Genomic DNA, 14,925 nt, shown 5'->3' with positions numbered 1-14,925 from the left:
CTCACGAATGTCGTGAATATTTAAAAGCAATTCTGACAGCTTTCTGACCAGAACCACTCCTAGATCTCTTTCTTTGTCAGAAATCTTTAAAATATTTTCACATGCAGGATACATGTAGCGTACTTTCCCCTATTTCACATCTCATTGCGTGGCATTTATTCGTATTGAATTCCATCCGCCATATGTTGCTCTATTCGCTTATCTTGTTTAGACCATTTTGAAGCGCATGATAGTCACCTGGGTCTTTTATTCTTCCCATTAGTTTAGCATCCTCTGCACATACATATAACTCTGAACCCCCCCTCTAGTATATCATAAATGCAGACAATGAACATAGGGGGCGCTAATACTGGACCTTGAGGTACTCCGCTTGGACCACCTCACTACTACATTTATCCAGCTCGGTACATTTTCTATAATCACTGCTCTCACTTTTCTGTCAGAAAATGTTTCAGTAACGTCAGATAGTAGTCTGCCTATCACCCCTCCTGTAGGAATTGCCTTACAGAACACTCATTTTGTTTGAGACTTTCAAAAGCCTTTATTAGATCCAGGTAGATGCAGTCGACCCAACCCTCTCCTTCCTACAAGATCCCAGTGACTATGGTAAATGCCAGGCAGACTTGTTACACAGGATCTTGTCATTATTATGCTACTGTTTCTACAAAAAATCTACTCGATTGATTTTAAAGATTTTTTTTCTAGTGATTTGACTTCCACATTTGTCAATGACCGTAACAAGTCTATTCTTTTTAGACTTTAAGGAGTTTTATCTTTTACTGTTTTTTTTATAGATTGGGATTATGTTTGTCTTTTTCTATATGTCTACGAGGTTTCGTGTTTATAAGAACGTCTGAAAGTAATGTGTCGTGGAATGACAAGCTCGCATGTGCATTCCTTTTGAACTTATGACAAGACTTCATCTGTCCCGAAGGGTTTGTTTCTGTCTAGCTTCTTGAGCAGGTTTCTACCTCGTTTCTAGAAACATCTAGGTACTGTAGGCAGACGACGAGTCACAATAACGTGGCTGAAGATATGATGACCAGACCACACACCAGAAGATGAGGAGACGACGATGTTTTGGTCCTGTCCTGGACCAATATTAAGTCGTATGTACTTAATAATGGTCCAGGACGGACCGAAACGTCGTCGTTTCCTTCATCATCTGATGTACGGTTTGGTCATCTAGGTATTTTAGGCTCTGCTCTAAAGTACGTATTGTCTTGTTCTCTGAAAAACATCATTTTGCATGAACAGATTTTGGAACTGTTAATTTAATGTTTTCACACTTTTTGTTTTCAGTCTCTGTGAATCTATTTACCATTTTTATTTTCAGGATTTTATCCTTTACATGCAACATGCTTCTTGGCTCCGTTGGTATTCGAGTTATCATCTGTCAAACGGAATATTTCAAGGTATCGACAGAGGCACACTGGCTAGAACACACAGCCACTCTAGGCTCTTTTTAAAGGCTCTAGGGAGAATGGAAGATGATAGGTTTATGTATTAAGTGCATCTTACATATGAGGCAAAATCAAAGTTTTCTTAGTATACCGATAAATCAGGCGGGATGTGTCCTAAGATGTCTTCCTTTCTGTGTGGTGGTGGGAGGTGTGGGCGAGCCGCTGGGGTCTGCCACGCTGGGCTACAATGAGTGGCAGGCACTGTGGGTCTCTGGCTCCACGCTGACGGTGCAGGAGGTTGACAGCGCCAGGTCGACGAAGGTGGCCCTGCCATCGAGGATACAGCAGGAGCACCAGGCTCGTGGCAGAGGCATCACCGTCAACGTCACCAGCAGTAGAGGCAATATGTACCTCCTTTCCTCGTGTCAGACTGGTGAGGAAGTCTACTGGGCCTGTCTGTCTCTATCATTCTCTCTTTCAATATGCACGTTTACAGCTGCCAAATCTGACACCTCTATCAGACTCCACTAACCAATAAATAATTTACTAAATAGTATTTTTTGTTTACTAACAATGATGTTTATGAATATATTTAATAAAAGGGGGTAGTACTGAAGGAAGAGGTAAAGAGCACGGGTGGTATCGGCCTCCATATTGCAGGCTGTGTGGTGTACAGGACGCCTGTGGCCGACGACGCTTACGTCCCAGTGCCGCTGGAGGGCCACAGGGACCTTTGGGTGAGGGTACCGGGTCCTCACCAGACCCTGTTGCAGGTGGTGCTGATCGTCACACACTCACAAAACACAGCAATAACTCGCCGCAACATCAGCTTCTTCCCCTGTTGTGGCTCCTCCTGGACACGACTCAGAGTGGCGCGGGTGAACGAGACGAGCGATGTACGGGTTTGGAGCCTTCATGGCGACAATTTAACACAGATAAATACAACTACCCCCAGAGTGACCATACGACCTGACGACCAGGTCTTTTTCTCCTTCCAGTCGGCGGACACGGCTTTCTGGAGCCTGGGGTGTGACACACGCCTGGCTAGGATGCAAGGTGAGGGCATAAATATATTAATATCTGCACGTTGTTAGCCTGCCCAAGAGGAGAGGTAAGGCCTTTAATCTTATATTGAATATGTGTGTAATATATATCTATTAAATAAAATGTCTGTTTGTCTAGGGTTGGAGACCAGACGCTTGTTGTTAGCCTCATTAAACTTTGCAGGGTAACTGGTGCGTGTGGGGCCGACTTATTGGCGGGTCGGGTCGCTCCTGCCCTCCATGTGTCAGGTCACCTCTCGCAGTGACTCCTGGTCTTCACGTTAATCACACTTATCATTGAAGATATTTACCCTTCAGCACGAGTCTTCTTGCTCACTATTCGTACATCAAATCAATGTGTCTCCTCACGCCCCTGAGGCTCCTCTGAGGCTCCTCTGAGGCTCCTCTGAGGCTCCTCTGAGGCTCCAGTGTTCACCCGCGCCCTCTCAACCCCCACCCCATCCCCCACTCTACTCATGTTCAACTTTTCGTGTCTGTCCATTTGGCGCATACCTCCTGTGGGGGGGGGGGCTTCGGGGTTGTTGAAGGGGTGGGGGTGGGAGGGGGATGGGCGGGAGACCAATTCGACACACTGATATAAAATCTTAACTGTGTTACAAGAAAACTATGAACAAATCCACAAGGGCAGTGATGAGGATTCGAACCTACGTCCGAGAGTATCCCAGACGCTGCCTTAATCAACTGAGCTACGACACCTTTTGTTCATTTGATACATCACACTATTGTGATGTCTGTGTGTAAGAAGTTGACCTAGACCACACACTAGAAATTGAGGGGACGACGACGTTTCGGTCCGTCCTGGACCATTCTCAAGTCGATTCACAATCGACTTGAGAATGGTCCAGGACGGACCGAAACGTCGTCGTCCCCTCAATTTCTAGTGTGTGGTCTGGTCAACATACTTCAGCCACGTTATTGTGACTCATCGCCTGCGTAAGAAAACTATCTTCTTACCTTCCCGTACCGCCTTCACCACTTAAAATGTTTTCCTTAAATGATGTCTGGCTTGTGCCTCTTTCTCACTCCTAGGTTAGTTTAGTCATTTATTATGCACCCCATTCCCACCCCGTGGGCGGTGGTGGAAAGAGTTACAGAGGCACATAATGGGTTCAGGAACTGAACCCCACAGTTCATTGGGTTGGAACCAGCGTCCTGCGTCACACCAGAGGCGCGTCTAAATCCACTAACTATAATATGCTTAAGTACCTGGGAGTTAGACAGCTGTTAGGGGCTGCTTCTTGGGGAATGTGTAACAAAAAGGAGGCCTGGTCGAGGACCGGGCCGCGGGGACGCTAAGCCCCGAAATCATCTGAAGATAACCATGTCTCTTCGGCTATAATACACTGAGGACTCTCCCACCAACAGCATCATATACTCTTCATACAAAGCTATAATATAATTAAAAACAAAGAGAATCCATATCATAATACTATTCGAACATATGTTGTACTTAATACCACTTATAAGTCTCAATCCTAACACTCACTATTACTCGTCATATTGTTGAAGTTTGTCCTCTTTCAATTACAGACTTGTGGTCGACATCGAGTGCCTCACTGTCCTGGGTGCTGCTCGCCTGCGTGCTGTCTGTGTCCCTGCTGATCGCCATTGGAAGTGTATACACTTGGCATACTTGCAAGAGGAGGCGTGATTATTGCCAGGACAACCAATCACATCCAGAGACGCCATTCTCTTGGTGGCAGATGGGCTCAGTGTCCATTCGCGAGGATGGACCAAGAACACGACCGTCAGTGGTGCCCTGGTCGGCAGTGACAGGGGAAGCCCAGGCAGTGCAGAGGGGAAGGGAGGGTACGCCTTCCTCTCTCGGGTACGAGGGAATGCAGAGAAACAAAAGAGCTGAGGAAATTGACTTTTCTGCATGTGCTGAAGAACAAGTAAAGTCGTTAAGAGGACGAGAAAATTCTCCCATAGGAAGAGGAAATTTCTCTTTAGGGATGAACAATTCTGCTTCAGCTAGAAAACTGGGATGTGACAACTTTGCTTTAGGACTCTGCGTTGGGACCTCCAGCTGTAACAATGGCCTCGACCATACTGGCTCGCCTGCTACGAACAAGAAACATCCTTCAGCGTCGAAAAACAGTCCTGAACATAACAAATATGGGGCATCAAAACGCAAGGCTGTCGGTCCTGAGCGCAAACACAACGCTCATTCTAGTATGGATGCTCTAGACGGCAAGAGCGGAGTTCCTTCACGAAAGAAAGATGTCACAACAGAAAGCAGAACTGGCAGCGATGACGGACACTCTCAGCTCCAGAAAGATCACCAGTTTTTTGCCCATAGCATCAAGACTCACGGACGTCCAAATGATCTTAACAAAACACAAAACGCTCAAACGAGGAGTTCCGACAAACATGGACACATAGACAAGAAGATCCAGTCTTCACAACAGACCAGGTGCCCTACTCCGGAGGTCCGTGGACGCTCCGCCGTAGACGATCAGCAACACAGAAGGAAGGACGTGGCCTCTGCAGATCGGAGAAAGAAGCAAGGAGGTGAATGTAGAACAACACAAAATGACACCAGAATGGTTATGAAGGATAAAGAGGGAAGCAAGTTCAGGAGACAATATAAAAGGCGACCCGAGATAGCCAACGGCGACGTCGCCAGCAGTCAGTACTACCAACATCATGGCTCAAAACCCCGCGTTTAAACACCCACAAGATTTTAACAGCGGTGAAGTACAAGACACTGATGAAAATAAGAAGCTCCCGTCTCCAATGACCAATCTGAAGAAATACTATAATCAGTGAAGAAAATGAAGGTCAGGAGAGGGAGGCCTTAAACCGACAGTAATTTCAAAAATGGACCAAGAAGACATCATCGCTGTCAGTTCAGAAAAGCAAGAAAGAGCCATGCAGTTTGATCGTTCCTTCACCTTCTCACACTGGGGGGGGGGGGGTGCAGTGTTGTGCTGCCTGGGTCACTCCAGACCACACTAGAGCAGCAAGTTGCTTCACCTCCCTCGCTAGTCTCCCAAGACCCAGTATCTTCACGCTGTTCCAACTCTGAGAACCATAAGCACAATTCATCCTATACACCAGCCAGGACGCCCGAAGTCTTCCAGAACGGGACCACAAATACCTCAGTTGACTCGTCTTGTAACGATGCAACATCGACATCGAAACAACAAATTCGAGAACAGCTTTCCGGTAAACACTCACTCGTTGGCTCCATTCCTGCCCCTGGAAGTCCAGACCCGCCCTCTAGCATCATCCGTCAGCCGCCTCACATTCAACCTTCACACAGCCCGCGATCCTTTGCCCAACCTGCCAGCCCAGATGCTGTCTGTCTTAGACGCCCAGAAGTACTAGATAAACAGGAGAAACTCTACGATGAATTGGAGTATCCTTGAAGGAATATCCTAAGATCGCCAGCGAAGGCATAATGTCCTGCCGCTCACTTGTTGAAAAGGAAGAATTTCCATATAAAATTTATAGTTAAGGACAGATTGTAATGATACTGCTATCACTAATATTAATGCTACTATGTCTCTACGTTTGTTCTTTTGTAAAGACCTCTTGAAATCTTTTGTTAGAGTTCCTCAAATACTTAATTCCTTGTCAATTTCCGATAAAATTTTCCGTTTTCTCTTCAACCAGATGGCAAGGTACTGTTGTTTAACTTATATGGCTCCATAGCTTCTTTCTGTTTTAAATATTCCTCAGTTTACAATACACGTATTTCTCTACACGTCCTCAGTTTACACTGCACGTCCTCAATTTACACTACACATCTCTCTACACGTCCTCAGCTTCTCTCTTGACACAGGTATTTTCATGTCCAGTTCTCTTTAGTTTCTTTCTATTGTCCTCTGCTCCTAGCTCTCTGGCAATTACAGACTTTTTAATTTTTTGGTTCCCTCTCCTTTGCTTTGCCTTTTGAATCTGGGGTTTACTTTGCTTTTCTTGATCACCCCTTCTTAAGTGGTATGAACAGCTACGTTACATCTGCACATTTCTGAGTAACTGTGGCTGCCTTTGCATTACCTTTAAGCAAGTCTTACTGCATTTGCCAGTCTTGCCCAGGCTTTCTATTGTTTTGTAGGGGGCTTGTAAATTACTGCTTCCACTATCTACATGTAACAACCTGTTCCTATTCTTAATATGTACTCTTGCTCATCGACTTCCTCGTATACTTTTATTTCCTCAAAGCTCCAAATGTAGATGTAGCAACAGGGCCGACCTTAACCCGTGTTTACCCTATGCTTATTACTTGATATCCTCATGGGAAAATAAAATTTCCTGTAACAATTGTCAGTTTCGTTTTCACTACTGCGATAATTTGTGGTTGCTCCTCTGCCACATTTTGTTTGTGTGTAAATCTACTTTATTATTTGTAATTCTGTCTGCGTCTGTGTACATGACTCTAATATTACTCATCTTTACTTTGCTGGTTTGTGTACTCCCTAAACGGTTCCTGCTGCATAGACAGTCTGTCGTTGGTGTCTGCAACCTGAACTTAATCACCATAGCATTAAACGGTTGATATTTATAACACATCTTACATATGGAGTGTGGTATTAAGAACACATCTTACATATGGACTGTGGTATTTATAACACATCTTAAGTGTGGAAGGTGGTATTCAAGAACAAACTTAAGAGACTCTTGATTTCAGAAAGAACGAATTGACAAAAACAAAATAAATCTTAACATGATAATCCATATATTTTGCAACCATATTTGTCAGAAAATAAACACAGTTTAATCAGTAGACGTATGACAAGGGGTACACACTAACTAGCCCTATCCTGGGGGGGGGGGGTTATATATCAGCTTACACCGGATGATGAGACAGGCCAACTGTCAGTGGCCATGACAGCACCGGGGGTACCACACGTGCCGCCGACGCCCTCCTCCGTAACCACCATCACCAACATTACCAAACACCTGTATAACTCTTCTTACTATACTTGGTAAGCCTGGCCCAGTGCATGGGCCAGCAAGAGCCAGCACCGCGCCGCTAGACAAAGAGGGAAGCCTAGGCAAGCCTCGTCCAGGTAAGTTTCTTGCAATTTTCTGGTTGATATAACTACGATATATTGATAAAGCAATTTCATTCTATATGACTAGTTAATACGAGAAGGAAATATGTGACGAGCATGAGCTTGATAACGAGACACGAGCATGAAGCGCTACTCCTGCTGACCATGATATCGAGGTTTAAGCAGATAAGTTCTCATATAACATGATGAACGAAATTTTAGAAGTGTACAGGCGCCAGAGCCCCACCAAGCCAACAATCCAGCCAACATATAGAATTAAGCTGGTAATTGTGTTCCCACAGATCAAAGTAAATTAGAACAAGAACTGAGAAATAATTATATAAGGTGAAGATGATGTAGTACAATGTTAATTTACCTGAGAGCTACCATCTCTAATGGCGGCTTGTCAAATGGCCTCTTAGTATTCTTGAGGATTTTCTTCCAACTGAATATAGTCTTGGAATTTACAGCTTCGGCGGGTAAGCGGTTCCGTGGGTTTTTGACCCTGAGAGAATAATTGGTCTGGTTTAATATCCTCCAACTTGTTCAGTATTTGAAAGGACGCGAAGAAATCCTCCCTGTCATGTCTGTCTGTCGTGTTGTTAGTCCTGCGGCCCTCAACCCTTCCTGATATGAGAGTTGACATAGTTCTGGGATGATTTTTTTCGTTGTGTTGTACCTTCTCCAAACCACATACAGTATGTCTCTTTCGAGGGTGAGGTCTCCATGCCTGGATACAGTACTCCAGATGGGGGCGCACCAGAGATGTGTGCAGGTGAATTACAACTTTCTTTTTATTGCAGTCAAAGGTTCTACAAAGTCAAAGGATTTTTTCTACAGCAGTTTTCACTTGTCGAACAAATTTAAATGATTGGTAAACCATCCAATGAACGGTAATGTAAAAGGATATAGAGGCATACAATGGGCTCATAACTGCACCCCAAGAAACGTCTAGCTAAGTAAGTCACAGCACTCATGAGCTAGTAACACAATTTTGTAAAATGAATAAATCACCAGTAACTTCACAGTTCACCAAACTACCACCACTGTGACGTCGAGAGGTGCTAACACAAGGAGTGTCAGTTGACCTGGTTACACACAGTATTAAGGTGCCTATCACGCACTCAGCCAGGGGGCGCAAGTGGAAACGTTACAATCACCTGTATGGGCTATCTACTACCAGGTCTCTCTCTTTGAGTAATATTTTAAGGGTTTCCCTGTACATTATGGTACCCTGTATGTGGCCTTCTGTTTTCCGCACCCAGTCTGTGATGACCATCTCGGATCTTCAGACATTTCTGCTCACCCGGTCTACCCCAGCCCTAAACTTTTCTACATATCCTTATTGTTTTGCAGTTTTCACAAGACAGTTTTTGTTATAACTCAAGACAGTTTTGCTTGTGACTGCAACCAGTGTCTGAATTCACCTAGTTGTGCTTGCGAGGGTTGAGTTTTGGCTCTCTGGTGTAATCTTAGCTACGCTTGTGTTCACAAGAGAGAGAAAGAGAGAGAGGTGGCGGCGTGTGCATGAGTGTTGGTGTTAGTAGATGTGTGTGGAATATGTAGAAGCAGTAGATTAGTCCTTGGGAGATAAGACGACCGGACGGACCCGGAGATAGCAAGGTGTTTAAAGAGCACCAGGTTGCCTTTTAACTCCAGGACCGGAGGTGGCTACATCTGGCCACTGGTAATGAGGCCACCCTCCACCCTCGAGGCTTCCCATCTATTTCACAGATAATAACACACACACACACAATAAAATAGAACTATTACCATTTTATGATAATAACAATAATATTTATAAAAATAATAAGTAACATAATAATAATAATAATAATAATAATAATAATAATAATAATAATAATAATAATAATAATAATAATAATAATAGATACAGATAATGATGACAAATTAGTTTATAAAATGATGGATATTTTAAGTATATTTCAGAACACAGAACAAATATATTATTGTAACTACAGAAACATGGATATATGAAGAAAACTGAGCAACAAATATCAACCCAGAACTAAGTCAACTCTCATGCTAGGGACGGTTGAGGGCCACAGGGCGTGACCGTGACAAGACTGATCTTATCGAGACCCTGAAAATACTAAACAATTTGGAGAATATTAATTTAATCGAGACCACTCCTTTGAAAGATCAAATGTAACACAAACAAGGAGCAGCGGTTCCAACCTCAAGTCAAATTCAGGGAAAACAGGTAACAATTAGCAAATCCCAAATTAAGGGATAAAAAAATTTTCACAGTGACAGACAAATTAGATAAGAAGTTGAAACAATATTAGATCAGAGGAAATTACAAACGCAGCGTCAAACAAGGAATCAAACCAGAACCATGTACATAAATTACCAAACTTCTACAAATGAAAGACATAATTAGATATAATACATCTAGATGTAATTCAGCATTCATTGTAAGGGCACTTAAATTTGGAGGGATTTGTATCCATATAAACAAGATATATATTATAAAAATTGAGAGGAGAGTGATGGAACTTGTGTGAGCGTATGCTGAATATCACATCTGACTTAACTTATGAAAACCTAAAGTTTTGTCCTCCATGAATATAACAGAGGCAGTAGGTGATGATGCCTGGGCGACTGGGTTTGGGAGTAAGAAGGACTCGCTGGTCCGTGGTCTTGTCCGTCCTGGGCGTCGGTTGGCTCGTTGCTACCTCCATCACCGCCTTCGGCATGTACATGATCGCCTGCCATGCTAACTTCCCTCCGCATGGCTCTGTTACCAAGACTACCTCCAGGCAAGGCAGCGAAATCACTCAAGAAAAGACAAGTGGAAGAACTGAGCACGCCCAGGTGAGTGATTACACTTGTGATATCTTGTATATCATGTCTTTCTTATATTGGTCTTCCTCCACATTTGGTTATGCCGAACTTACGTTTGACATGACCTTCCTTCTATGTTGATTATGACAGTTTTCAGATAAAAATTATAACTAATTTATTTGGGAAATATGTATTTTGCTAGTTGATAATCTTGGTAAATATACAAAAATAGCGAATGTAGGCCGGCATGGCTTACATATACATTGAGAAACGACAAAAATACTGTATAGTATATGATAGTACATTTTTGGGAATATATACGTTGGATCTGTATATGGTTACGTTATACTATTGTCAGGAATCAAGAAGCCTGCTAGGACATGTAAATGGCATGATATGCTAGTGTGAGTGGGGGATGGGGGAGTGGACGACGGGAAGTATGAGAGGCGGAGGGCGATGAATGAGACTTAATGATCAAGGGTGATGAACATTATGAAGGAGGGGGGGGGGTGAAAGGGAAGGGAAGGGAAGGAGTGTTCTAGGATAGAATCAATACTGTGCCTAGGAGTATCCTCTGATAGAGCCAGAAAAGTCATGGGATATGATAACAGGGATCATGGGAGTGTCCTAGTATAGAACCAGAAGTGTCCTGAGATAGAGCCAGCAATGTCGTGGGATAGAGTCAGGAGGAACAATCCACCTTACAGGACGCTGAAGAGAAAGTAGTCATTATTCATTCTTTAATAAAGGGTTTGTAAGGTAATTATTAGGAGAAAACACTATTTAAGCCAATGAGATTATAAAATACTGATACTGTACTTGTATGAGATAGGAGGGACAAGGAGCTGGGATAGAACGGAGGGAAGGAACAGTGCCCAACCACTTAGATCATCGGGGATCGAAGGCCGAACGTTTATCCCACACAAATATCTAGAGAGCTATCCAGTTGGTGTGAAAATGGGTTTGGTGTCTCGTGGTAGTGACTTTATCCTGAAGACGGGCTCGATGTTCATGTGTTAGGTTCATAACGTATGTCTACAATTAAATTTACAAGAACATATTCAATGTAAAGTGTTTTGTGTGTACAGTGGGGCGGATGTGAAGGCGGATGGACGCTGGAGGAGGGTCACGTGGTGCTGGTGGTGGGTTCCCTCCTCAACATGGTGCTCCTGGTCACCATGTTGGTCCTCCTCGTCCACGAGCGACGCGTCCTCATCATCGCTAAGGTATTACACCTGTTTTTGTCTTATGTTTGGCATATATATATATATATATATATATATATATATATATATATATATATATATATATATATATATATATACATATATATATATATATATATATATATATATATATATATATATATATACATATATATATATATATATGTATATATATATATATATATATATATATATATATATATATATATATATATATATATATATATATATATATATATATATATATATATGAAAACCAATTTGAGGCACTGGAGTGACGAACCCACGTCCTGATGATTCCTAGACACCTGCCTTAACCAACTTGGCCACGATGGTACAAAAGGCGACCGACCAACCCGGAACTCTACTGAATTCCAGGTTGTGCCATCAGACCTAACCTAACCTGACCTTTTTATTTAGATTTTTGAGCCTACCTTGGTTGAGCGGTAGATGTTGGTACTGAGGCTCCATGGGGCCGGGATGGTCTGATTACCTCTGGAGGCTGGCGGCACTTTGCTTCAAATCAGTTTGCTGTCCAGGAAAACGTCCTTTATTATTTTCCTCAGTTTGAGGATGACCACCACTTTCCGAATGCGTGCGATGTGAAGGTGGTTTTTCTGATTCCTCAGCGGTATCGTGGTTTTCAGTGGAAGAGACGCTGCGTATCTTTCCAGCCGTCGCCCCCCTAAACAGGATTTGCAATGTTGTTGTTGTGTTGATTTAGGGGCGACGACGATCGTGGGATCGGATGCGCCCATTTGCAATGTTTGTATACTGGTAACGTCCAGGCTGGTCGCTTCTCTCTCCTCAGCTTGCCGGCTGTTTTCTTTGATCTCCGCCGTGTTTTAGGGGAGACTGAATTCGCTACAGTACTTAAGCCATCATTAAAACCATGTAGTTATCGAGATATTCATATACTGTATTTAAATTTGAACTTTGTTTAACGTCCTTTTGTTTTTATGTATCTATAAAAACGTTAATATTTAGATTTAAACCTATGATATCAGACTGCTATATTTCTCTAGCTAGGCCTGAACAGAAGAATAATTAGACACTAAGTTTGAGTCTGAAATAAAGCTCCACACAATGTGTTTGAATGATTCTAAATCAAATGTGTTGGGGAAACAGGGTAGAAGACCATTCCAAGAAATTGTGGAATGGAAGAATGAGGCAGCGTATTGTTCAATTCATGAATTAGTGGCAGACCCCACACAGTGCCTTTGTTAAGATGCCGCGATATGGGTATTACCAGACCAAACGTGTTGAAGGGTGCACAATAAATATGATCCTGAGAGCTGGAACTATGGTATTAGTAAGAGAAGGAAGATTTCACCATAAGGAGGCTAATGACTCAAGCAAAGATGTGAGGCCAGGTTAGATGGCCAGTTTTCTTTTAAATTGGATCAAGAATTTAGGTAGAGGGATAACTGAAGTAACTGATGAAGATGACAGCATAATGACAACCCCCGAGATGTCGATGTGACGCTGATACCTTGTCTAAGACAACAATTTATTCTGTTAGATTGTTGATGAACTCTAGAAATGTAGTTTTTACTTAAAATAAAGATGTAAATACAGTTAACTGAAATAACAGCAATCACAATAACTAATGACATACCTATTCACCCTTCGAATGGGCTAATTCTAGGAAATTTATGTATTTTGAATTTATTATCGTAAATAAGAAAGTTGAAAATATTATTAAGCTAATACATAATACACAAATATTATTAAACTAATACATATTATTAAGCATGGTATATAATGATTTCTTATTAAAATAATCAATACACTAGTGTCATTATTACAATATAGCCTGTCTCCAATGTAAATAAGAAATTCATACTAGCAGTAATTGGGAACCAGCTATAGGAATGGAAAGCTCTAAGCCTGCTAATACCAGTCGGATGTGTGTATATAAAAAGAAGGATTGACTGCTTTGAAAGTTGTGAAAATAAGAAAAACAAAGATTAGAAAAAATTAGTACCGTACGTTAGCACACCCAGTCAGATGTGCTATAAATTCATTAAACGCAAGCTAGGAATTCTTGTATGTATTTTTATGGTGAATGTTTTTTTCATAATTAAATCTGTAATTAGGTATTTTTTCTGATTATATAAAAAAAATCAGACTTGCGAATGGACCTTTTCTCGTTAAATCCGCAGTTGGAGGGTTAAGATAAGATAACCATGGTACACAGGCTTGGGCAGTGGGGTTTTCCACATTTATTGCCATGTCTTATGTCATCTTTACTTTGAGTTATCAACATTCGAAGTTAGTTTAGTTTAGTTCATTTATTATGCATCTCATACCCATCTTGTGGGCGGTAGTGGAAAGGGTTACAGAGACACATAATGGGCTCAGGGACTGAACCATTCGAAGGAAATCGCATTCATTAAATTAGGAAAAATAGGCAACGAAGCTGAAACTTTTTCCTCTGTAGTAGATATTAAATGATAAATAAATAACATCATTATGTATTTAGAACACAACACAAGGAGTAACTTATATTTACTGGTTAGTCAATAACCTATTATCGTGAGCTTAATAACTCTTCAGAGGCTAATACTGTATAGGTTATTATAATCAAATTTAAAAATATTATTATAAATCTAGCACCAAGTCACTATTCTGCATCATTGTCTTTTTCACGTGTTAACATTCTTAAGAGTTTGTGATGGTTATGCAGGAACACATTTCTGTAATTCCGCAATGTGTGTTATATTACTGATATTGTGTTATTACTGCGACTTAACTGGTGGTGTGTGTGTGTGTGTCTACAGGACCCGCCTCCGGACTACGAGTCGCTCATCAAGGCTGAGACGCCGCCCCCGACCTTCGCTGACCTGCACCTCAACGACTCCTTCAGCGTCGCCTGCACCCCCACACATCACTCACCACCCACCCAAGTCTCCACCCACGATCCGGGATCCATCCATGTCTCCATTGACGACCTTGTACCCACCTATATCTCCACCCATGATCCAGCACCCACCTATATCCCCACCCACGACCTTGCCCCCATCCACGACCCGGTGCCCACCTCTTTCCCTGCCCACCCTCCTCCTATGGTACCGGTATACCCAGCACCATCGTGAAGAGTCTCCCATGACAAGTTATGCCTCAATTTCAGCATGATACAGATTAATTTATTGTAACCTTATTGTATCTTGTGACGTTAGCTGTAATACACGTTAGTATCGCAAGTGTTGCTACGTGTTGCTGAAGTCAGGTGTCTTGCTAAGTAAATAGTTAAACAATAGTGCATTTTAGCGTGTTCACCTTGCATGCTTAATTATACATACCTTGTGAATGTGAGGCCTATATGTGGTATACCTTAGTATACTGTAGTATAATACCTATACACTGTTGTAAATATTATATATAATATATATATATATATATATATATATATATA

At 42.0% G+C, this 14,925-nt stretch overlaps 2 protein-coding genes across 5 annotated transcripts; both read left to right on the top strand.

Moving 5' to 3' along the window:
* Positions 1 to 1,159: 1,159 nt before the first annotated feature.
* LOC123764367 (uncharacterized) lies at positions 1,160 to 6,874 on the top strand. The gene is made up of 3 exons (XM_045752063.2): positions 1,160 to 1,836; positions 2,064 to 2,459; positions 3,998 to 6,874. Exons 1-3 carry the CDS (start codon positions 1,491 to 1,493, stop codon positions 5,137 to 5,139), a joined length of 1,884 nt encoding a protein of 627 aa, XP_045608019.2. The 5' UTR covers positions 1,160 to 1,490; the 3' UTR covers positions 5,140 to 6,874.
* Positions 6,875 to 7,278: 404 nt separating this feature from the next.
* Positions 7,279 to 14,769, top strand: LOC123764368 (uncharacterized). 4 transcript variants are annotated; one of them, XM_045752066.2, is made up of 5 exons: positions 7,279 to 7,488; positions 9,456 to 9,697; positions 10,072 to 10,311; positions 11,370 to 11,507; positions 14,291 to 14,769. In XM_045752066.2, exons 3-5 carry the CDS (start codon positions 10,084 to 10,086, stop codon positions 14,603 to 14,605), a joined length of 681 nt encoding a protein of 226 aa, XP_045608022.2. In that variant the 5' UTR covers positions 7,279 to 7,488; positions 9,456 to 9,697; positions 10,072 to 10,083; the 3' UTR covers positions 14,606 to 14,769. The 4 variants fall into 4 exon arrangements, with proteins under 4 accessions (XP_045608022.2, XP_045608023.2, XP_069172088.1 ...); XM_045752067.2 differs by having other exon boundaries at positions 9,424 to 9,697; XM_069315987.1 differs by having other exon boundaries at positions 9,414 to 9,697; positions 10,074 to 10,311.
* The last annotated feature ends 156 nt before the right edge of the window (positions 14,770 to 14,925 follow it).

Source organism: Procambarus clarkii, chromosome 82 (assembly GCF_040958095.1).
Source record: "Procambarus clarkii isolate CNS0578487 chromosome 82, FALCON_Pclarkii_2.0, whole genome shotgun sequence".
Lineage (NCBI taxonomy): Eukaryota > Metazoa > Arthropoda > Malacostraca > Decapoda > Cambaridae > Procambarus > Procambarus clarkii.
This window is presented reverse-complemented; position numbering and strand designations above follow the sequence as displayed.

What these genes read in the sequence shown, in the direction of transcription:
- LOC123764367 (XM_045752063.2), top strand. Translation starts at nt 1,491, where the DNA reads ATGATAGGTTTATGTATTAAGTGCATCTTACATATGAGGCAAAATCAA. An exon ending in CCTTTCCTCGTGTCAGACTG is followed by an intron (nt 1,837 to 2,063) that starts GTGAGGAAGTCT and finishes TCCATATTGCAG; the next exon opens with GCTGTGTGGTGTACAGGACG. An exon ending in ACGCCTGGCTAGGATGCAAG is followed by an intron (nt 2,460 to 3,997) that starts GTGAGGGCATAA and finishes TTTCAATTACAG; the next exon opens with ACTTGTGGTCGACATCGAGT.
- LOC123764368 (XM_069315986.1), top strand. Translation starts at nt 10,084, where the DNA reads ATGATGCCTGGGCGACTGGGTTTGGGAGTAAGAAGGACTCGCTGGTCC. An exon ending in GAAGAACTGAGCACGCCCAG is followed by an intron (nt 10,312 to 11,369) that starts GTGAGTGATTAC and finishes TTGTGTGTACAG; the next exon opens with TGGGGCGGATGTGAAGGCGG. An exon ending in GCGTCCTCATCATCGCTAAG is followed by an intron (nt 11,508 to 14,290) that starts GTATTACACCTG and finishes GTGTGTCTACAG; the next exon opens with GACCCGCCTCCGGACTACGA.